At 39.9% G+C, this 25,669-nt stretch overlaps 1 protein-coding gene across 4 annotated transcripts in view; it reads right to left on the bottom strand.

Annotated features, from left to right (window-relative positions):
• Window positions 1-25,669, bottom strand: part of map3k4 (mitogen-activated protein kinase kinase kinase 4) — a 217,038-nt gene that overhangs the window by 50,046 nt on the left and 141,323 nt on the right. For 3 of the 4 annotated variants that reach the window (XM_072265759.1, XM_072265758.1, XM_072265761.1), the window contains exons 6-11: window positions 23,179-23,336; window positions 17,184-17,300; window positions 12,017-12,116; window positions 11,804-11,887; window positions 5,138-5,404; window positions 4,068-4,217 (exon numbers count right to left, since the gene is read on the bottom strand). In XM_072265759.1, the coding sequence (XP_072121860.1) occupies window positions 4,068-4,217; window positions 5,138-5,404; window positions 11,804-11,887; window positions 12,017-12,116; window positions 17,184-17,300; window positions 23,179-23,336 (876 nt within the window). The remainder of the gene's footprint in view (window positions 1-4,067; window positions 4,218-5,137; window positions 5,405-11,803; window positions 11,888-12,016; window positions 12,117-17,183; window positions 17,301-23,178; window positions 23,337-25,669) is intronic. The other variant, XM_072265760.1, reaches the window with a different exon arrangement.

Here is a 25,669-nt window from a genome sequence, read left to right on the forward strand (position 1 = left end):
CTCTCAAGAGGACTCAAAACACTGTCAGTGTATCAGCTACCACCATCCTCCCAGCAGCCCGTTCCAAGCATCTATCACTCTCCACGTTAAAAAAATAATTTGCCTTGTAAATCTCCTCTCATTTTAACGCTCTGCCATACAGTTAAATAACAAGGGCCACTTTAACAACACCTCACATTGCTGCAACCTCTTCCACGAAGGAGGACGAGGGCAGCAAGTTCATTTGAGCTTCAGCATTGACTGATCCCCTCCAAGCCACACACACCATCGGCACTTGGAAACGTGCCACTTCATTTTCGTTGGGTCCAGTCCTAGACACCCTACCCAACAGCACTGTGGGAAGATCTTCACCTGAAGGGCTATAGCTGTTCAAGGTGATTTACCATCACTGTGCCAAAAATGCTGTCCTTTCCACCAACATGCAAACGACTTAAAATTAATATCTAATGCTTGAACATTTTACTCACTCAATAGTGATTACCAACTTATGTACAGTGCCTTTACCCCCCACCCCCCGAAGTTGCCATGTTTTATTGTTTTACAACATTTTACAACACAGTGGATTTAATTTGGCTTTTTATGACAATGATCAACAGAAAAAGCCTCTTTCATGCCAAAGTGAAAACAGATCTCTACAAAGTGATTTAAATTATTTATAAATATAAAGCACAAAATAATTGATTGCGTAAGTATTTACCTCCTTCAAGTCAGTATTTGGTAGATGCACCTTTGGCAGCAATTACAGCCTTGAGTCTGTGTGGATAGGTCTCTATGAGCTTTGTACATATGGACACTGCAAATTTCCCCTATTCTTCTTCACAAAACTGCTCAAGCTCTGTCAGATTGCATGGGGATCGTGAGGGAACAGCCCTTTTAAAGTCCAGCCACAAATGGATTGAGGTCTAGACTCTGACTTGGCCACTCCAGGACATTAACTTTGTTGATTTTAAGCCATTCCTGTGTAGTTTTGGCTTTATGTTTGGGGTCCCTGTCTTGCTGTAAAACAAATCTCCTCCCAAGTTGCAGTTCTCTCGTAAACTGCATCAGGTTTTCCTTCAGGATTTCCCTGTATTTTGCTGCATTCATTTTACCCTCTACCTTCACAAGCCTTCCTGGGCCTGCTGCAGTAAAGCATCCCCACAGCATGATGCAGCCATCATCATGATCACAGAAGGGATGGTGTGTTTCTGATGATGCATGGTGTTTGGCTTATGCCAAACATAGCGTTTAGTCTGATGGCCAAAACGCTCAACTTTGGTTTTATCAGACCATAGAACCTTCTTCCAGCTGACTTCAGAGTCTCCCACATGCCTTATGGCAAACTCTAGCCAAGATTTCATGAGAGTTTTTTTTTTCCCCAACAGTGGCTTTCTCCCATAAAGCTGTGACTGGTGAAGCACCCAGGCAACAGTTGTTGGATGCACAGCCTCTCCCCTCTCAGCCACTGAAGCTTGCAACTCCTCCAGAGTTGTCATAGGTCTCATGGTGGCCTCCCTCGCTTGTTCCCTTCTTGCAGAGTCACTCAGTTTTTGAGGACGGCCTGTTCCAGGCAGATTTACAGCTGTGCCATATTCTTTCCCATTTCTTGATGATTGATTTAACTGTACTCTAAGGGATATTCAGTGACTTGGAAATGTTCTTGTATTCATCTCCTGACTGGTGCTTTTTCAATAACTTTTTCGTGGAGTTGCTTGGAGTATTACTTTGCCTTCATGGTGTAGTTTTTGCCAGGATACTGACTCACCAGCAATTGGACCTTTCGGATACAGGTGTATTTTACTACAATCAATTGAAACACCTTGAGTGCACACAGGTGATCTCCATTTAACTAAATATGTGGCCTCTAAAACCAATTGAATTGTAACAGTGATGATTTGGTGTGTCATATTTAAGGAGGTGAATACTTATGCAATCAATTATTTAGTGTTTATATTTGTAATTAATTTAGATCACTTTGTAGAAATCTGTTCTTCACTTTGACATGAAAGAGACTTTTTCTGTTGATCATTGTCAAAAAGCCAAATTAAATCCACAGTCATTCAATGTTGCAAAACAATAAAACATGAAAACTTCTGGGGGGGGGGGATGAGTACTTTTTATAAGCACTGTATACACATATCTCTGGCTTAAAATCGGATATAACTGAAGATGATTCTGATTTTTTTTATTTTTACCAGTACGTTTGTAAATAGAAATACTAAAACCTCCGGGCTGTACACTCTCAGTAAAGTTTATAGTTCACAGAGTTCATTTACGCTATTGAGCTTCCTCTGAGATTCAATAATGTAGATGACAGCTTTCAATGACGCCTTGAATTTGTGTGTCCCACTTCCATTAGGGTGGTGGCAATATAGCATCCACACTATGACCACTAGACTCAAAAATTTTCCCCAAGTAGTAAGGCTGATCAACATTTCCCCTCACTAACCCTTCACATCACCACCACTTTAACATTTCCTGTCCAAATCACTCCTGTACCTAGCATCACTCTATGGACATATAATCAATGTATGTAAGTTATTTTATGTATTTTTACTTATTGTACTTTTTTATTATTGTGTTCATTATTGTGTATTATTTTTGTGCTGCATTGAAACTTAAGTAACAACTGTTTCATTCTCCTTTACACTTGTGCAGTGGAAATGCCAAACTTGAACCTTGAAGCTGTGTGATAAAAGCACGATAATGTACTTTGGCAATCACTTTGTGAAATGAGATAGTCACAAGAAGCTTCACAAAAGTGAGAATGAGGCAATAAGCTAATAAACAACTTACATCTGGTGTTTTGTGGGAACTCAGTTCTAAGGTTTTATTTACAATAATGTGATTAGTAAAGATTGTGTGCATGAGAATAATTCCCATAAGGATATTGAGCTTTCCAAATTTTTCAGTCAAGGCCAGGTCTAACCATAGAAAACTAAAATGACTGTATTTTACCAAATTATCCACTGCTTAAGTATTTGATAAACATGTTTGCGTGTCACATTGAAATGGTTTTACATCTGTAATCCAATGTTAGATCATCTGTGCATCACAAGTAACAACATCCTACTGAGGAGGACATCCTGAGTTATGAATTTGTGCAGAAAGGAACAGCTTTATCAAACATACACTCACTGTCTACTTTATTAGATACAGGAGTATACATACCCAATAAAGTGGCTACAGGAGTGAACCCAGTATGGCCTCCTGCTGCTGCAGCCCACCCACTTCAAGGTTTGTGAGTTCAGAAACACTCATCTGCACAGTGCGCTTTTGCCCACAGTACTGCCACACATTGGATTTTTTTTTTGTTTTTTCAGACCATTCTCTGTAAACTCTGGTGTGTGTGTGTGTGTGTGTGTGTGAAAATTTCAGGAGATAAGCAGTTTCTGAGATACTCAAACCACCCCGTCTGGCACCAATAATCATTGCATGGTGAAGGTTACTTTGTTCACACTTTTTTCCTCATTCTGATGTTTGGTCTGAACAACAACTGAACCGCTTGACCATATCAGCATGCTTTTATGCATAGAGTTGTTGCCACATGATTAGCTAATTAGAAATTTGCATTAATGAGGTGTACGGTGTACCTAATAATGTGGCCACTGTGTATATATTAAAAAAATCAGCAAAACTATGCACCAAAATTCAGTTCAACTTCACTACCTTAAAAAATAATTAAAATGTCAATGCATCTGCAAGGTCCAAGTGTTTCAGCTGTAAGGCACCTATATTTTGTTTAGCTGGGATTTCAATACAACAGCACCACCCCTATTTCTGGCCCTGTAATCAATTTCTTACAGACTTGCTTCTAATGGGGACTATATTTACTGCTGATCTCAAGAACAGAGTAAGGATTAAAAAAAAAACAACTTCAGAAGACTTTGAACAAACTTGATAACCTGAAATAACAACAAGATGACCGATGTTCACTTCAGCCTTGTAAAAGGGGACAAGATTAAAAGCCATGCTCCACTAAGCAGCACTGAATCACCTCAAATTATTGAACTTGCATTGAGGTGTGTTCCTAATTACACAGTTTTAAAGCACAGCTGTAGAAATAAACTGAATAAGACAGAATATACCTTCAGCTGCTCCAGAGCTTTGGCTATGACTGGTTGGCTGGACGTCTGTTCACAGTGCAGTGAGATTAGATTTTCTATGGACTGTTGAAAGGTCTTGCGTTGATTTACAAGATGAGAAGATTGCATCACAACCAGCAATAAATTCCGAATCTGAGGAAAAGCAAGCTCATTTTTCAAAAAATAATTCTGTAGATTAGGTAGTGACAGTTTATTAAAATCCAATATATGGCCACTAATGTGGCACGCTATGTTACACGATTGATAAAACATCATCCAACCAACCAACATATTAGGGTTATGTTAGCAGATTGCAGAGGCTAGTTATTCACCATCAACTAAGAAGCCATTAGAAGACTACAAAAGCAGAGTAAACATTTCACGGAGAATACCACACATATTTTTGACCCCTTACCTAAAAAAAGATATAGTAACACTGAAGACAGTTCAAAGGAAATTCACCAGGCTAACTCCCAAGAGGAGAGGGTTGTCCTATCAGGAGAGATTGAACAGTTTGGGTCTGTATTGCAGTGCAGAAGAATAAAGGATGCCCTTATTCAAACAAATAAAATCCTGTGGGGATTATCATGATAAATGTAGAGGTGTTCTTCTTTTGGGACAGTCACAGATAAGAAGTTACAAAATGTGAGACGAGTCATTTAATAAACTGAGGTACACAGAAATTTCTTCTCCAAGGGAATCGCTTGAATTCTCTGTTTCTGATAGCTGGATCATTAAATATATCTAAGGTGAAGATCAATAAATATTTGAAAGATCATTGACTGAATTGAGGGTTATGAGGAACTTGTAGGGAAGAAGTCTTGAGGCCAACATAAATTAGCCCAGATGACATACTGAATGGCACGGCAGTCTAGACAGTCTTGATGACCCACTCCTGTCCTTGTGATTACTACATTGCTTTCTCCATATTTTCCCACTGATTAATGCCGTTATGCCTGTGAGACATTTTCCCCATGGGAAAGTTGCTAAATAAATGCAAGTTGTTATTGCATACTGTTATCAATTGCTTCTTGAGGTTAACTCTTTATGAACAATACCCTACTGTTGCTTACCTGCATGCTTCTCAATGTATCCACAGTTTCTACCTGGGGCAGCACTTTGATGGACTGGCCCGCCCACAATTTCCAGGCATCTTCCTGCCCTTTGTTGTCCAGATCATCTTTGATGAGGAGCAGGTACGCTTCATCCACTGATTCATCGGATTCGTTTGAACATTCCTTGCCAGCTGTTGCACTGAGCAGTTGGAGTATCTGAGACTTCCGCTCTGCGAGATCATAAGCAACAAAAATATGCAGGTCCTCCAGTCCTGGAATGAGAACCTGAGAGGGAAAGGTATGCCAAGTCAGTTGCTTAACAGCACCTCATCAGCACCTCACTGTTCAAATAAATATCAGACTCAGAGAGAGGTAGAGTCTTAGTGTGAAAATAAAACATCTTCATGCAGAGAGAGGTGAACCTTTGGAATTCTCTACCCCAGAGTGAAGTTCAGTTATTGAGTTCACTATAGCACGGTAGTGTAGTGGTTAGTGGAATGCTTTACAGTGCCAGCGACCTGTAAGGAGTCTGGACATTCTTTCCACGACCATGTGGATTTAATCCGGGTGCTCCAGTTTTCTTCCAAAAACAAAAGACATACCAGTTAATAAGTTATTGGTCACATGGCTCTAAAAGGGTGGTGTGGGTTCATTGGGCTGGAAGGGCCTGTTACCATGCTGTATCACTAAATAATAACAAATAAAACAAACGGTAATGGTTTTCTGGATGTTAAGGGAAACAAGGGACATGGGGATAGTGGTTAAAAACAGTTCTGAAATAGAAGAATGGCTTGGATCTTAATGAAGGGTGGAAAAAGCTCAATAGACTACTTCAAATTCAATTTCTTCTTAAACAGTTTCTCTCTAATCTATAATTTATTTCTTCAGGGTCTAGAATTTATTATTTCACATATCACCGTCACATATAACCATAACTTGTTAATCAAAAGACTCAAAAACACCAGTGGTATGCTAACTAATCCCAAAGGAGAATTTTTTAAGCCAAAAATAAAATGACTTTCCTTGAATTATGCATGAGTTTATAGATTGAGGCTACTTCTATCCATTTTACCCTTAAAATCATGTTAATTAAAGCTTAAAAACTTTTCTATCAGAGCACATTTAAATACCTTATAACTGAGCATTTACAACCTTTGTTCTTTTTCTTATAAGAGAGCAATTTTCCGTAATTTACAGCCCACAATCTCTTTTCACACTGTAGAGCTGTCGCTGTAGATTGAGTTTTCAAATGGTGGAATTCCTTTGTTGGACTCGTTTCTTATTCTGCCTTTTATGTATGTGCCTTTTGATTCTGCCTCCTCTCTACCTGATCACCCCTTGCAAATGAAGGCTTTCTTGCTGTCTTTGAACAATGCACAGATTAATCCCACTTTCCAACCAATCACTGTATGATTCTACAACCTGATAGTTCAAAAAATTCTGCTGATGTTTACAAGTATAACTTTCCAACTGCAAACTGACTCCACAACACCAAACACTGAGATGATGGCTCTACCAATGAGGGACAGAATCAGATTGTGAATTCTCAAAACGACCAAGAAGAAACACTTCTTCCAGAGAATGCGAATCTTCAGCACTCTTTACCCCCCAAAAAAAACTGGTTCAAGGTTGAGAAAGATATATTTTTGGACTACAGAGAAATCAAGAATTAGTACGTCCAGGATTAGTTGCGACTCTAAAGAAAGTGTTGGAAAGCAAGGGAATAAGGATATCAGCAAGTGGATGGGTGGAGGGAATCTACAATAATGAATTCATGAAGCATTTTTGGGGAGGAAATGGAGAAAAGGAAAAGGTATTACAAGACTGTGTCAGGACATTACCAGGACTAAAACTACTCACTATGGATTCGTCACTAGCATTTCAAGTCCAAAAAAAAGGAGAAAATTGGCATGGAGTGGTGGGACCCAAGGTCACACATGTAAAGTTCCAAAAAAGTATTAATTCTGACTGATCCGTTTAAGCAATTAGTTCTGGTACCCAAGCATAATCCAGAACCATAAAAGGTCAGGCTCAAAGCAGTGCAACTATCAAATCAGTGGGAACAAATATTTTCTGAAAAGATTATATATATCTTTCTTATTACCAAAATTCTGGAACAACTGAAACAAGTATTCATAAAATTTGATCAAACAAGCTGATGCAAAAAGTGTGATTTACTTTGGTCATCTTGACCATATTTAACCTTTTAGGGGCATGTGAATGTTTTTAATATTTTAATTTTCATTTAATTGTCTGTTGACAATCTTGATAAGTAACGGTCAGGAGGTTGGCTCTCACCAGCTGAAAAAAACCTTGTTTCAGTGCAGCTAGCCAAGTGCATGGAGAGAAGCAATGTACCAAACTACCATGTGCAGACAATGCCTGGCTATTAGGAGCCAGGCTCCTGCTGGCCGACAGCAGGTGGGACCATGCTGGAAGCACCTGCACTGGTTGAATCTGCTGCTTCAGTAATCTGGGTTCAATTCTGACCTGTAACTCTACGTAGAGTTTCCATTCCCTCCCAATCTAGAGATACAACAATCTCTAAGTTAATTATCCTCTGCAATTTGCGCCCATCAAGAACCTGGCAGAAGATGAAGGGAAGGTGGGAAGAATAACATGGAAACAGTGCAGGATTAGCACAAATGAGAATTTGATTGTCCGTGCAGGCGAGGATGACAGAAAGGATCATTTCTGTAACATGGTGGAATTCAAACCACTGTACCACTGCACTACCAATTCAAGTTTGATCACTGATTTTGCAAGTGTAGCAAATTTCAGATGTGAGAAAGAATATTTTGATAATTCATTATTGCAAGTACGTTGTCCAGCTGAACCGTACTTAACCCTGCATTCACTCAGTGAGCAGACTTCCCTGTGGGCTGCGATATCTGCAAAAGTTTGTGCTACTTTGTTGGTCTCCTAGAGTTCACCAATGACACAGTGGAAGGTGCCACTGCCGACTCCCACTGGACTTCAGGATCATTAAACAGCAAAGATCTGCCACAATGTTCTACACACATTTAGAGTTCAACGCACTAGAGATGCTGCAAAACTTTTATTCATTGTTATTCTTTCCCTCACATAGCCGCTTAATGATGACAATTAAAGTACTTGTCAAAACATACTGTCAGACACCTGAAATGTGTTATATTTTCAAAATTGCAAATCAACACCAAAGGACTTAGGAGTAGAATTAGGCCATTCAGCTCACTGAATCTGCTCTGCCATTCGATCTTGGCTGATTTATTATCCCTAAGAACCCTATTCTCCTGCTTTCTCCCTGTAACCTTTGACACCCTTACTAATTAAGAACCTAACAATCTCTGCTTGGCTTGACCTCCACAGCTGTCTGATCCAATAAATTCCACAGATCCACCACAGTCTGGATGACAATTTTTTTCCTTATCTCTGTTCTAAAGGGATGTCCTTCTATTCTCAGGCTGTGCCCTCTGGTCCTAGACTCCCCCAATATTCAAAATATCCTCTCAGCACCTACATTATCGAGGCTTTTCAATATCTGACAGGCTTCACTGAGATATACCCCCCCCCCCCCACTATTCTTCTAAACTCCAACATGTTTAGGCTCAGAGGCATCAAACACTCCTCCTATATTAAAGTTGCTGGTGAACGCAGCTGGCCAGGCAGCAGCTCCAGGAAGAGGTACAGTCGACGTTTCAGGCCGAGACCCTTTGTTAGTCCTGACAAAGGGTCTCGGCCTGAAACGTCAACTGTACCTCTTCCTACAGATGCTGCCTGGCCTGCTGTGTTCACCAGCAACTTTGATGTGTGTTGCTTGAATTTCCAGCATCTGCAGAATTCCTCATGTTTGACTCCTCATATATTAACTCTTTTGTTCTCAGGATCATTCTAGTGAACTTCCTCTGGACCCTCTGCAAAGCCAGCACATTAAAATGACCTCTTTCTGTGGTAAGAGGCTCAAAATATCACACAATACCCCAAATGTGGTCAAACAATGCCTTATAAATCCTCAACATTACATGGTAGCTCTTATATTCTAGTCCTCTCAAAATGAACGCTAGCATTTCAGTTGCTTTCCTTATTACTGACTCAAACTGCAAATTAACCTTTAGGGAATCCTGCATTGGGACCCCTAAGTCTCTTTGCACCTCCAATTTCTGAACTAACTCCCTGTTTAGAAAGGTCTCTACCTTTATTCCTTTAACCAAAGTGCATGACCATACCCTTCCCATCACTGTATTCCATCTTCCCATTCTCCCAAATCTGTCTGGGTCCTTCTGCAGACTCCCTGCTTCTTCAACGCTACCTGCGCTTCCAACTATTTTTATATCATTCACAAACCTGCTCAGAAAACCATCAATTCCATCATTCAAATCATTGACCTACTGTATAACACGAAAAGAAGCAGTCTGAAAACGGATCCCTGCAGAACAGCACTAGACATTGGCAGCCAGCCGGAGAAGGTCCCCTTTATTCCCATTCCTTGCCTTCTGTCAGTCAGCCAATCTCCTGTCCATGCCAGTATCTTTCCTGTAATACCATGGGCTTTACCTTGTTTAGCAGTCTCATGTGTGCCACCTAGTCAAAGACCTTCCGAAAAGCCAAGTACACAACATCCACCGATTCTCCTTTGTCAATCCTGCTTCTTATTTCCTCAAAGAATTCCAACAGATTTGTTGGGGAGATTTTCCCTTAAGGAAACAATGCTGACTTTTGCTTATTTTATCATGTGCCTCCAAGTACCCCAAAACTTTATCCTTAATAATGGACTCCTTTTGCCAACCACTGAAATCAGTTTAACTATAATTTTCTGCCCTTTGCCTCCCTCCCTTCTTAGAGAGTGGAGAGACATTTGCAGTTTTCCAGTCCTGCAGAACCATTCTAGAATCTAGTGATTCTTGAAAGGTCACTACTAATGCCTCCACTATCTCTTATAGTCCATCTGGTTCAAGACACTTCAATACCATTTAACCGTCCCAGCTTCCCAAGCACCTGCTTAATAGCGACTGCACTCACGTCTGCTCCCTGATGCTCTGCAACTAAAGTTAGATAGTATAGTGGCACAGTGGTTAAGTTACTGCACTAGGATCATGTAGCCAAGATCCAGACACACATGCCTGAAGCCTGATTCAAATAATTAATCTGGAATAAAAATCTAGCTTCAGTAATGCTGGCCTTGAGACAAACAAATTTTTTTGAAACTTTTGTAAACCTATGTGATTTTTTAAAAAATATTCTTCATAAGAACATAAAGCTGGAGTAGTCCATTCCCCTAACTATACCACCTTTAAATAAGATCATTGTTGTTCTTTCACCTCGATGGCATTTACATGCTCTTCCACCAAATCCCTCAGGTCCCCTTGATATCTAAAAATCTATTTCTGTCCTGAACAGAGTCAGTGTTTAAGCCTCCACAATTCCAAAGATCCACTATCATCTGAACAAAGAAATTCCTTCTCACTGTAGTCAAGTGCCAGTCTCTCATTTCGAGATCTCAAGCTCTTGACAATTTAGCCAAAGAAAACATTACAAATAAAAATTTCTGGAATGCATGTCCAGCAGATCAGGCTGCATCTGTGGGAAGAACACAGTGTTAAAGCTTCAGGTCAAAGACTTTTCGTCAGCTTGATGATCTGACGTTCGTTCTGACGAAGGGCTTTGACCTGAAACATCATTCTCTTTCTCTTCTCACAGAGGGAGCCTGATCAACTGGGTACTTGCAGAATTTTCTGTTTTTATTTTAGGTTTCGGCACATGAGATATATATTTGATCTTCAGGCAAAACACATCTACTCTGTCAAGGACTTTAAAATTGTGATGTGCAAAAGAGAAGGATCTGGTCTGCTTGTGATTCCTCATCCCAAGAATCAATTTAGTCAACCTCTGAGTATCCATTCCCTAATCAAAGAAGCTTGACAAGTACAAATTCCAGGACCCTGTATAAATGTCGCTTTATACTCATTCTCAAATTCTCTTGCAGTCATCAATTTACACATACTTCTTCCTAATTAACTGCTGTGCCTGCATGTCGACTTGTGTCCAGCCATGTGGTTCCCTCTGAATACCCCATTTGCATCGCTCACTGTTTACAAAATACTTCACAGTCTCTTTTGTTTCTGTTAGATGGAAGTTTGTTTCTGCTAGTAAGAGTGCTAGATGGAATCGAAGGAAAATTTTTATCCACAATCTGATGCACACTGTCCAAGGTGGTGTGGGAGGCACAATATCAGAAAAGCATCTGGACAAGCACTTGAATTGCCAAGGTTTTAAATGGGTACTTGATGTCTGTGTGGATTGAAAGGTCTGTTCCTGTGCCATTCTACGCAGGCATGCAGGCATGGTGTGTTATTGACTCAATGACTTTATATTGAATCAATCATTTTGAATTCATATTAAAGAACAATTACTGCATAAAACTAAGTATTTACCTCTAAAATCTTGAAGTTGTAATGAATAATTTATCACCTTTGCATAAATGAATCCAATATTTAATGCAAATTAAGCAAAGATTATTGAACAAATAATACCAAAATCAGAAATTTCCCATGATTATGATTTTAAAGGTCTCAACTAAAATTAGGGAATAACCTTTCCCTTGCCTTCTGACTTCTTAGCAACACATCAAATGAATGCTCTAAGAAATAAATCACATCAGGAGTTTCAGTACGGTAAATGATAAAGACAATAAAATGGAATATTTACCTTAACATATTTTTTCATCTTAAGAGCTTCTAAAAAATCCAGAACAGGAGCCGACAAAGTAAATTCAGCTGCTATTTCTAGGTCCTAGATCAAAAGAAAAACCATTTTATATTTGAAACAATATTTTCTTACTGCCTGAAAGTAACACAGCATTTTACTACACAGCTTTATGTACATTTACGTGATTCATGCCACAGCCCGTGTACACGTTACCTTTCTCAGCATCTTAGCAAAACCCAAAGCCTTGGACGCTCTCTCCCGAGCTTCATGGAAGAGCTCCTTAAGTGCACGACTGGTCTCTATGATGGACCTCCTGTGAAGACAGTTACATCACAAATTCAGCATTTTAGAAAGGATCCCACACAAAATGTTAGTCAGGAAAAATGGGGAAAAATCCACGACTTCCTTTCCTGTGGTTTATTGATAGGAAAAAAGTGAAGGAAAGAACTTCCCAAAGGAATCAGGGACCAATTAAATAAGTACATATAGATTAAACTTTTCTTTAAACATTTTTTTAAAAGAGGAACTTTCACACCCCAAATTAATGGTTCATTTTACATAGATCCCGTTAACAATTCTTCTCCTCCTCTCTTCCTATTGTGCATTTTCGGAAGTTCTTCCTTCGGTTATTGTCGACATTGTTCATAATGAAGCAAGAGGAAGAGACAGTTTCAGAGTAATAATTAACTAGTTTGCAGAAGATATCTGGTCTTCCAAAATACTCCAGAAAGAATAATGGTGAATTAGCATTCATCCATCAAGACTGCAAATCTGAAATAGTATAGTAGATTATCTGCCTGTATAAATAAATATACATGTAATAACAGGAAATAATTATAAAACAGTACTCACCGTAAGTATGGGTAAATTTGGAACTATTTAGCCTGCAAAATTGCAAACTCCAACACCCAAACACAAATGGCTCAAAGCAACTCAATGTTGTGTTGCACCAAAAAGTTCTGGCAATATTAGAAATGACAAGCTGATTAAGAAACTTAGATAATAGAAGCAGAGGTCTGCTCTACCATTCAATATACCAGGGCCAATCCTCCACCTTAACAGCATACTCTTACAGTCATGACAAACTGTGATGCTTTTTGTACCTAGAATATGATTGACTCATGTTCAGTGACTTTCCCTCTGTAGTAGAGAATTCCACCGACTTACAACCCTGTGAGTGAAGGAATTTCTTATCTCACCTAAACGCCTTACTCCGTATGACAGTGGCAGAATTAGCTATTCAGGTCTGCTCTGCAGTGCCCTTCTCAACCCCGTTCTCCTGTGTCTCTCTGTATCTTTGATGCCTTTAATGATCATGAGCATCAATGTCCAGATACCGTGAAATGTTAGTCACAAAAAGATTTTGGTAATTTTTTTTGTTGTAGCACTTTTATTCTTTTTGCTCTTTACAAATTTACCAAACTATACAAATGAATGGTTGGAGACAAAATAGTCACTGGTCGATGTTTTGTTACCTGGTTTACCACTGAACCAGTTATAATAGTGTTGATGCCAAACAATTAACCAAAATCTTGTGCAAATAGTATGAAATGATACTACTTAGATTTAAACTTATATCTTGGACAATTACACAAGATACATTTGCTCAGGAAAATCAGATATCAAACTGACTTGGAAAATTGAGACAAGTATGAGGTGGTGCTAATCTATTATGTACAAGTTACTCCTTGAACAAAAATGAAGGCATACAAAACACTCTTGCATTTCTACAACAACTTTCATTGCCTTGTGTTCCAATGCAATTCATGGTCATTTTAATACTTCTGAAATGTAGCCATTGTTGGAAAGTAGGAAACACAGCAACCAAACTACATACAGCAAAATGCCACAGCAGCAACGTGACAGAAACCAGGTAATCCATTTCACAGAGCTGACCTGAGAAAAGACTATTAACCAAAATATCAAGGGAACTCCCAGCTTTTCTTCTTGTAGTGCTGCTTGACATTTTACATCCTGTGGCCCGATATAAAGTGCTGCACTTCTTGAGTGTTGCACTTGAAAGTGAGCGAAACAGCAAACATCTGATTCATGACAGCCACTTGACCTTGCCCCATTCCATCATCAAGGACCCTCACTGTCCAGACCATGCTCTTTTCTCACTATCATCAAGGAGATGGTACAGGAGCCTTAGGTTCCACGCCACCAGGTTCAGGAACAGTTAATACCCTACAGCCATCAGGCCCTTGAACCAACGTGCATAACTTCACTCATCTCAATTCTGAATTGATTCCACAACCTATTGCCTCACTTTCGAGGATTCTGCAATTCATGTTCTCAATATATATTTATTTTTGCAAAATTTGTCTTCTTTTGATCATTAGTTGTTTGTCTTTATGTATAGTTTTTCATAAATCCTATTGTATTTCTTTATTTTCCAGTAAGTGCTTGCAAGAAAATACATCTCAGGGTACTATATGGTGACATATAGGTACTTTGATAATAAATTTACTTTGACAACCTTCAAAGTATACTACTAAATGATTACTGTACTGATTAATTTAACAATAATGTGCAAAGGTCTTAAGTCTTTGGTACTTGTATGTAGCGAGGGTGCCCAAGACTTTTTCACAATAAATAGTGTATTTGTCAACGTGGAGCAGGAAGTGAGCTTGTAAATCTGGCGGAATCAAAGGATGTTGGGAGTGGTGAGGGTGGAGCGCCACAGGAAAGGTGTGGGACAGGTGGCAGCAAGGCAGTGCCAGCACGGGTGCAGACACACCCAGCTCTGAGGCACCAGACAAGGTCATTTGATTCCAAACAACTGGTTTATTGATCATTACACAATATCTCTCTGGCACATCCCCCTCCCTTTTCTCTCCATTCCCTTTTTCCTAATCATGATTCCCCTCTCCCTGTCCCCTTCCATTCTCAATCCCCAATAGAGACCCATATCAGAATCAGGCTCATCATTACTCACATACTCCATGAAATTTGTTTTTTTTTGGTGGCAGCAGTACAGTGCAATACATAAAATTACTAAAGTACTGTGCAAAAATCTTAGGCACCCAAGCTTTGGAAATGTGCCCAAGACCTTTGCACATTAGTGTACCTTTTGCCCATTTAACTGCTCCAATCATATGGGTTTTTATAAAAACCAATTTTTCATGCTTAAGCTTGTCCTGGTCCTCCCACATTGATGCCACAGCTAAGCAACCACACCAGTGCCTCGCCATCTTCAGAAAACTGAGGAAATTCAGCTCGTTCCTTTGACCCTCACCTGCTTTTAATCGATGCAGCAAGAAAGGCATTCTATCTAGATACATCATGGCTTGGTATGGCAACTGTTCTGCAAAAGGCCACAAGAAATTGCAGAGAGCTGTGGACACAGTTAAATCCAACATGAAAACCAGTCCCACCTCCCTTCCCCATGGATTCTGCCTATACTACTCAATGTCCTGGAAAAGCAGCCAATACAATCGAAGTTTCCCACACCAGACATCTCTCTTCCTTCCCCTTCCATTAGTAAGACAATACAAGGGCTTAAGGCACACAGTGCCAGTATCAAGAACAGCTTCTATCCCACTGATCAACTCTTGACCACAAAAGCTGCCTGACCATGGCCAATGTACCCTACTGTCTACCTGCACTGCACTTTGTCTGTAAACTACATTCTGCATTGTTATTGCTTTTGCCTTGTTCTACCTCAATATACCTCTTGTTGTTGTGAAATGATCCATATAGATGCAAAACATTTTTTTTCACTGTACCTCAGCACATATGACAATAATAAACCAATTTAATCAATCAACGAGTACTTTGATAGAAAAGGAAAAATAAACTGCTACTGTAAAGATAAATAAACCACCTGGCCACTGAAGACTGAAAAGAGGAACTTCAGTGCAAAATTATGAAGTGAGTAAGCAGAGTCAGTAACACAGTGCACCTGTGTATTTGCACTCTATTTAAAATGGGAAACTGCTGGCCAATCTATTGTTTTCATGCAACCTGCATTCTGTAGTTTTTATTGAAATTAATCTTGTATCCTTTTCTTGTATTCCCCACTGTCCTTCCCTCTCATCCCATCCAACACATCATCGCTATTCTTGGAAGGGATTAACATCTTTTATACTTTTCTCAATGGCGTTCTGCCTTCAATATTAAAATTCCATGCAACCTCATCTCAAGACTCCTAAACCTGGGGCTCAACATCTTCTGCAACTGACTAACAGGCCACAATCAATAAGAACAGGCAGCAACACCTCTGCGATGATGATTCTAAACACTGGTGCCCCACAAGGTTGTATCCTCAGCCCCCTACTCCGCTCTATATACTCACACTGCGTGGCCAGATTCTGCTCCGACTCCACAAGTTTATAGATGACACCACCATAGTGTTGCACATCTCAAATAACGATGAATTGGAGTACAGGGAAGAGACAGAGAGCCCAGTGACTTGAGGCCACGGCAAACTTTCCCTCGATGTCAGCAAACAAAAAAGTTGGTTATTGACTTCAGGAAGTGGGATAGTGCACATGCTTTTGTTTACATCGATAGTGCTAAGGTCAAGAGGGATGAGAACATCATCAACAGCCTGTCTTCATCCAAACACACAGAAGCTGCAGCTAAAAGAGCTCATCGGTACCTCTACATCCTCAGGATGCGAAAGAAATTTGGCATCACCCCTTTGACCCTCACCAATTTTTATCAATGCACCATAAAAAGCATCCTATTCAGATGCATCACAGCCTGGTATGTCAATTAATCCTCCTGTGACCACAAGGAGCCAAGGGAGTTGCAGACCCGGCTCAGTTCACCACAGAAACCAGTCTTCCCACCATGAACTTCCATCTACATTTGCTACCTCAAGTAAAGCAGCCAGCATGATCAAAGACGCCACATACCCTACTCTTCTTCCCCACCCCCAAGCGGACAATACAAAAACTTGACAGCATGTATCATCAGACTCAAAGTAGCTTCGATCCCACCATTATATGACTATTCAACAGTTCCCCAGTACGATATGACAGACTCTTGACTTTAACCTCCCTCGTTATGACCTACACCTTGTCTACCTATTTTGCATGTTCTCTGTAACTGTAACACTTTATTCTGCATTGTTATTGATTTACCTTCTACTACCTCAATGCACTGTTGTAATGAATTGAACTGTATGAATGGTATGAGAGACAAATTTTTAAACATACCCTGATACATGAGAAAAAAAAAATCACCAATATACCAACCACTTTCTGCTGAAAGTAGCCATGAGAGAACACAGTATAAATACTTACCATTTGTACAGCAATGCAAGTTGTGCTTGACGTCAATCCATATACACTCAAATATTTTCTGATCAACATAATAGAACATTATTAGAATATGATACTACTTTCAATGCTTCTGATAGCATTTGCAGTACCTGATTTCATCTGATGCTGTACTATCATCAGCACTTGCCCAGAATTCATCACAACTTTGCTGGAGACCAGAATCTAAGAACTCTCCCGTTGACTTCAGCAGCATTCCAGCAATGTCACTAAAGAGAGAAATACAAATTTACCATTTATTTGTTAAAAGATGCAGTAACGTTAATTAGTCCTTGGTATACGGAGTAATTCTTGTACACAGCTGCAAGCCAACACTGTCAGCAACATCTTAACTAATAAGCATTCAGTAATAATGACTGCTTATTGAAAGGTCCCTTTACCACATAATCAAAGAATTCAAAATTTAGTAATGGGCAAAGGTCAACAATATTGTTGAATGATAAATTCTTGTATGTCTGACTACATCAGTCAAATAATAAATATCCATAAGGAAATATCTTTAATACAAACATTAATGACAAGTACATTTCTAAAACAGAGGATTTCCCAACTATAAGGTTATTTTGGACTTAACAAGCACTAAGCTCAAATTTTAATGGCTGCATTGTAATAGTTAGGAAGAAATAATTACAGCAATGGACCACTTCATTTCTATACAGACCACAATGATGCTTTTCACATTAATCCTCCTCCCCATTTCTAAGTGCTTATCCAAATAATTCTTAAAATACTGTGGGAGTTCTGGCCTTCACCATTCTTTCAGAAAGTGAGGCCCATAAGTCAGCTTAAATACATGTTCCTTCATTCTCAATCTCTCTACAAGTGAATCAGAGTCAGGTTTATTATCACTGGCATGTGTCGTGAGATTTGTTAACTTAGCAGCAGCAGTTCAATGCAATACATTATATAGAAAAATAATAAGTAAATCAATTACAGTATACATATATTGAATAGATTAAAAATCATACAAAAACAGAAATAATATGTATTAAAAAAGTGAGGTAGTGTTCACGGGTTCAATGCTCATTTAGGAATCGGATGGCAGAGGGGAAGAAGCTGTTCCTGAATCGCTGAGTGTGCGCCTTCAGGCTTCTGTACCTCCTACCTGATGGTAACAGTAAGAAAAGGGCATGCCTTGGGTACTGGAGGCCCTTAACAATGGACGCTGAGACACCGCTCCTTGAAGATATACTGGGTACTTTGTAAGCTTGTACCCAAGATGGAACCAACTAAATTTACAACCCTCTGCAGCTTCTTTCAGTCCTGTGCTGTAGCCCTCCCCACACCAGACAATGATGCAGCCTTTAGAATGCTCTCCATGGTTCATCTATAGAAGTTTTTGGGTGTATTTGTTGACATACCAAATCTCTTCAAACTCTTAATGAAGTACAGTCACTGTCTTGCCTCCTTTATAACTGCATCGATACATTGGGACCAGGTTAGATCCGCAGTGATCTTGACACCCAGGAGCTTGAAACTGCTCACTCTCTCCACTTCTGATCCCTCTATGAGGATTGGTATGTGTTCCTTCGTCTTACCCTTCCTGAAGTCCACAAGCAGCCTCTTTCATCTTACTGACGTTGAATGCAAGGTTGTTGCTCCAACACCACTCCACTAGTTGGCATATTTCGCTCCTGTATCTCCATCTGAGATTGTACCAACAATGGTTGTATCATCAACAAATTTATAGATGGTATTAGAGTTATGCCTAGCCACATAGTCATGGGTATAGAGAGAATACAGCAGTGGGCTAAGCACACAACCGAAGTGCACCAATGTTGATCGTCAGCGAGGAGGCGATATTATCACCAATCCACACAGAAGTCGAAGATCCTACTGCAGAGGGAGGTACAGAAGCCCAGGTTCTATAACTTCTCAATCAGGATTGTGGGAATGATGGTGTTAAATGCTGAACTATAGTCGATGAACAGCATCTTGACATGGGTGTGTGTATTGTTCAGGTGATTTAAGGCCCTGTGAAGAGCCATTGAGACTGCATCTGCTGCTGACCTATTGTGGCGACAGGTAAGTTACAATGGGTCCAGGTCCTTGCTGAGGCAGGAGTTCAGGCTAGTCATGACCAACCTCTCAAAGCATTTCATCACTGTTGATGTGGTGTTAGCAGGCGATAGTCATTAAGGCAAACAAGGATCCTTACCTAGGCCTCTGCATTTTACAGAAAGTATGTCACTGCATTGTCCCCATTGGTGTTCCAGCCAAAATAATCCCGTTCTGTTACTAAAATTCCCCAGATGCATTTACTCTACAACCCCTTTCACTCATACCGAATTCACGAGCTCCCACATACAAAGTGGTGCATGTATGGAAAGAGCACACACACATCGTTGTCGAGGCAGGTACTCAAGACCACTTTGCAATCCATTATGATTCGATAAAGGTTGGGGGAAAAGGGTATCATAGAACCAATCCCATAACTTTATTCACTTTTCAGCCCATTAACCAATCCTGTATATTATCCCCAATCCTACCTGCCCTAATTTTGTTCAATAACTTCTAGCACAGTAGGATATTAAAGGCCTTTTCAAAGTCCAGATCCCATGATCACTGCTTCTTTTATTCTGGCGATTACAATTTCAACAAAAGCAGACTTCTTACACAATTTAACTTTCGTAAATCACACTGCTCTGCCCAACCCTATCAATGTTTTCCAAATGACCCTTATTAGATCCTTAAATATAGGTCCTAGCAGTTTTCCCATCACTGATGCTAAGCCATTGGATTAATAATTCCCCATTTTCATTTCCTTCCTTTCTCAAATAGTGGGGTTATACTTCCTATCTTCTGGAATTGTAAGTTTGGAAGATGACAGTGAATCTACTATCTCTATCGCCACCTCTTCAGGTCATCGGTTTCTGGTGATTTATTGCTTTCAGTCCATTAGTTACTCCAATACTATTGTTCATTTCATCTGCCACAGTCTTCCAACTACATGCTGCTCTCCTTCCCTATCCGGCACCTGTTGCTTGTTATCTTACACTCCTCCCCACTTCACTAATCACCTTGAAATCCTTTCTCGCCGTTCCTATTCCTCCTCTCTCTGCTGGCCATCTCACCTCTCCAATCTGAGTCCCGATGCAGTGTTTCAACCCAAAACATTAACAATATCTTTCCTCCCACCGATACTGCTCAGCCTTGCTGAGTTCCTCCAGCAGATTGTTGCTTTAAATTTGTTCACTACCTCATTCATTCAACACCAACTTTGCTTCACTATTTCTGGAAGGTTTTCTGTGCCTTCTTCCACGAAGGTAGATGTAAAATATTTAACTTCTCCCTTATTTCATTATTCTCAAAATCATTTTCTTGGCCTTCCTCAATCTGCGAGCCATTTTAATTTATGTTAATAATTTCCTTTCAGGCCTCTTGCAGCCTAAAACTCTTTCAGTATCAATCACAATGCCAAGATTGACATAAATGTCCAACTACCTGAAGGGACCTGATTAAGTACTGGCTATTAACTAACATCATGAAAAGGGACTGAATACCAAGCTCTGAACAAACTCACTGCTCGCAGCCATACAGTCATTAAAGCTATCCACTCTACTAGCATTAGCGACCCAGGTTCAATTCCATCACTGTACGGAGACTGTATTCTCACATTGTGACTACACGGAGTTCCTCTGTGTGCTCTGGTTTCCTCCCACATCCCAAGGAAGCTGGTTAATTGGTCACCTAAGTGTAACTGGCCAGCACAGGCTCACTGGGCTGGAAGGGCTTGTTACACTACTGTATCTCTAAATGAAAAACTTGCAGTCACAGGTTAAACTTGTAGTCTTTCACTTACTAACAGGTGGGAAGTATAATGAAAGCATCATCCAATCCAGACGATTTTAATACTAAACTGCTGCATTCCATCCATTAGGCTGTAGTATTTTCTGTCATAGACTGTCGTCAATTCTTTTCACAAAATTGAACGAGATAGTGACACCATGAGAAATAATTTCTGTATCACAGACCAAAAAGAAAACTTGATGGATCAAATAACTTGTAGAAATAAAAACAGAATTCTGGAAATATTCAGCAGTTCAGACAGTGACTCTGGAGAGAAAGAAACAAACTTAAGGCTTCAGGTAGATGATCTCTCATCAGACTACTAACATAAGCCAGCCTAAAACAGATTCTAATAAAGCACTTCACCCAGGAAACACACGCATCTTTAAGAGTATGAGTCCTAACTCTGCCTTCAAAGAACTGAGAGACTACAATTTGGAAGATCCGAAGCGTGATAACTGGCATTGCAGTCCTCCGTTGGTTGAAGTCAACCACGCGTGTTGCGTACTAGCTATCTCAGCCTGTGGCTGATGAGACCAATACAAGAGTGGCAGTGACAATCTCTGTTGCAAAGGTCACATCTTTAAATGTTCTAGGCTCTGCTGATGCTGCAGCATTCCTTTCTATGGATCTGTTTGTCCTCTGCCGTTTTCAGGAATTTTTCCTCGCCTGACTTAAAGTGTTGTTTCAGGGTGCTTCTCCACTTGGTACGGTTGGCTGCAAGTTCCTCCCAGGACTCAACTTTAACTGGCTGACGCTGGTTTTAATGACCTATGCTCTTTTGAGTATGGATGACCACGTGATTAGTGTGCATATCCTTGGACAGACAGTGTGGCAGATGAAGCAAGAAAGTGAGAGGTCCTACTCTCCACTGCTATCCAAAGACACATCAGGGACACATTCTCATTCTCTCTCATTCTCTCTCTCTCTCTCTCTCTCTCTCTCTCACACATATGCATACTCGTGTGCGCGCACACACACACAAAATTCGAGCATGGTTCTGTTTCCTCACATGGAACAATAAAATGACAATTCCCAGTGTAGAGATTCACACATGTAAGTAGCTAGTTGAAGATAACTGGAACCAGCAGCACAAATCATTCTTAACAGCATAACAAGACCACAAAATTAGAATCAGAAGCAATAAGCACAGCCTACTAGCGCTAACTATAAGATTGTGTTTGAGCTGGAATACTGATGTACTGCCTTCCTTGAACAGGGTCATCCTCGTCACTGGGTGTTAACAAGTTACAATGCTGTAAGGGCTTTCTAAATCTCTTAGCACAAAACAGTGTGTTTATTCCTTCACCATAGTCTTAGACCAGCAAAGATCTTGTAGAGCAGGGGTCCCCAACTTCTTTTGCACCACGGACCGGTTTAATATTGACAAGATTCTTGCGGACCGGCCAACCGGGGGGGGTGTTCAAGTAGGGTTAAACTCACCTCAACACGTCTTTTACAGTTATGGTTGCCAACTTTCTCACACCCAAATAAGGGACAAAATTAGCAGTCAAATCCCGGGACACTTGTGTTTACCCCAGGAAAGACTACCATGACCATGAAGCCTTGCGAGGGCACCTGTGTGCGCATGCACGTACTTGCCAATTTTTTTTTCCCTACAAATCGGTTTTGCTTTAATCTTCCCAACTATTCTGTACATACATTATTTCTACTTTATATAGGCTGTGTATTTATCTCATTCCTGCTTTTACTATATATTAGTGTTATTTTCAGTTTTGTGTGTTATTTGGTATGATTTGGTAGGTTTTTTTTTGGGTCTGGGAACGCTGAAAAATTTTCCCCATATAAATTAACGGTAATTGCTTCTTCGCTTTATGCCATCTCAGCACGAAAGGTTTCATAGGAACGCTCTACTTAGCAGGCGAAATACAGGACAAGGGCGGTCCCGTATGGGACAAACCAATTTAGCCCAATATACGGGATGTCCCGGCAAATACGGGACAGTTGGCAACCCTATGTTCAAATCAACAGTGCGTGACAGGGAATGAGGAAAGGTGCAGCTGACTCATACCGTTTCCTCGCGGCCCGGTAGCACATGCTTTGCGGCCCGGTGGTTGGGGACCGCTGTTGTAGAGGATACAAGATTAAATTTCATGAATATTGTGTGTTCTGAGCAGGGGAGAAATAATCTTCAGTTTGACAAAAATACTAACAATGCAACTTTTTCCACTAAACACAATCAAACATCAGGAATATTTCTGATTAAAAAAATGGAACTTGGTATATTACATTCCAAATATGGTTAACAGCATTTACTTTTGAACGCACAGATCCTACCAAAAGAGCTTTCCTGCTTGAGCTTCTCCTCCTCGTATACAAGGGGTTATTTCTTTGGTAAAATTCCATTCTATTTCTAGAAGATTCTTCAGACTGTGGGAGGCTTGAGGTAAATGCTGTAGCATCTGAATCCAGCTCCGCATGTAATCAAAATAAACCTGGAATTCACAAAAACCATTGATACAGTATTGAAAAATAGCAATATTATGCAAATCTCTTTCAATTTATATATTGGCGATATATACAAGTGCTATTTGTATCTCAGACTCCTTCCCATAGTACTATAGATAGCAACATCTTTGCTGTAATGAGCTGGCTAAAATTATACTGCAATATTGCTTTGGTTACACAACCAATAGCAAAGTCATTGTACTCCTGGAGCTTTGTGACATAATTATCAAGATACCAACACAAAAGGAAAAATTAGAAGGAAAATTGACTCAAGTCTTAGAGAGATTGGCTCAAATCCAAATTGTCAGGTTAAGGGCAAATCACACAAAACAACAGTGCCATTTATATTGGGTCACTGACAATACAGTGATATAAGGGTATTCGAACCTTTAAAAAACACCTTATCCTCGTCAGCTTGTCGTCTAATTGCATTTGTTACGTTAATAGCTAGAATATCCATTTTACTTAAATGGAAAGATTCCAATCCCCCTACATTTCAATGGTTTTCCCAAACGATAGCATGCCCAATCTTGGAAAAAAATTAGGAGCGGTACTCTTTGGTTAAATTTGGAGAGACTTGGAGGCCATTTATTCAATATTTTCATATGATGTAAGTTGACTCTTTCCAAATCTTTTGTAATAATTTTTTTTGTTAATGTATAGAAGAGTGAAGTTAACGACAAACAGTAATTTCAGCCGTTGTAATAAGACAGCCCATTCTTTGTTTTTTTTGTTTAATTTTCTTTAGTTCAGGGGTTTTTTTTCTCTTTATAAAATATCTTTTTCACAGTTGCTATGAGATTGGGAGACTAAACTATATTTGACACTTGGAATCTATGCTTGTACATGTTAGCTGTTATTAATGTAATCCCCATCTCTTTGTATCATTACTATTATCATTATGTTTATTAATTTTGAAACTTAACAAAAAGATTGGAAAAGAAAATAAAAAACACCTTGTTAACAAGTTAAGTTTTAAAGGAGCAGCGTTTTGGGAAGAGAATTCTAAACCTTGAGATCCATATAAAAACAGGACAACAGCTTCTAGTCGGTGGATTAAAATTGGGATAAACACGAGGCCAGAGTTTCAGACAACCAAACATCTGAAGGCTTTAGGCACAGAACAATAGAAACCCTGCAGTTACTATCAAGGACACAGTAAACTTTGAATTTAGAGAGTCCTGGATGAAGTCAAGTAAATGCAGAGTGAAAGGAGGATGGGGGCCAGATTAGCTTTGTATTAGTCAAGAGGTACAAAGGCATTCCTCCAAGAGGACCACAACCTTGTCATATGATTTGGAGGCTCGTGTGTCTCAATGACCCAGAGAGCTGCAATGACTGGAGTCAGAACTTTATGTTTTGGCTCTTGGTAGGGACCCCCACGCCAAACAGGTCAAAGAGTAGATGGCAGACTAAGAATGGTCCATCGGTCCTTCAGGTTCAGTGGTTCAACTCGGCTAGCAACCCTGACTGGTCAAAAAAAAAAAATTACGGAAACAGCAATGAAGAATTTTCTATCTGTGTGATAGTATTCCTGAGCCTCCACTCAAGATTTGCATGAACGACAGAAGTGAAAACCAAGAGGAAGCTGCTGGCATGATGAAGGAAGCCCTGAACACTCCTGAGATCAACACCAAAATTGGTTTTTGGAATGTACGCTCTGAAGGACGGCGGAAATGCAGGAGACCAAAAACAACTTAGCGCCATACCATAGAGGCAGAAATGAGGACCCCTGAACCACACATGGGCCACAACAGAGAAGACTGCCGAGGACCGACAAAGATGGAGGACCTTAATTGCTGCCCTAAATGCCAGCAGCGTAACAGTCGGTAACCAACTAACATGGCATAGATGAGGGATTCAGCAGCAGATAAACTAAGGCCAAGGTACAACTTGAGATAGATATGGGTGATGTTATGTGGTGGGAAGCAAGCAGTTCTGGTCTTGGAGAGTATGCAGGAGTGGAACACCATATCATTTGTAAACAAGTTAAGCCTATGACTGACTATTTGTCTTCCCAGCCACAGAAAGGAAAAATATACTTATAGAATCAATGGGCCATAATGCTATTCTTATTTCACAGATCATGAAAATTCTGGTTACCTATGCTACTAGATAATAGCGACAACAGAAGTAAATGCGCTGGAACATTTAAAGTGGATGAGAAGGGCATGACAATAGTCTGGTCCCAACTGCTGATGAATGACTATTCCTAAAGATAATGCATGTGGCTTAAAAGTGTGTGCAATGGAATCCACTGACTGCACTTACCGCTGTTTTGACAAAGTACAGAACCATTTTCTGTGCAAATGACATGATA

Source organism: Mobula birostris, chromosome 8 (assembly GCF_030028105.1).
Source record: "Mobula birostris isolate sMobBir1 chromosome 8, sMobBir1.hap1, whole genome shotgun sequence".
Lineage (NCBI taxonomy): Eukaryota > Metazoa > Chordata > Chondrichthyes > Myliobatiformes > Myliobatidae > Mobula > Mobula birostris.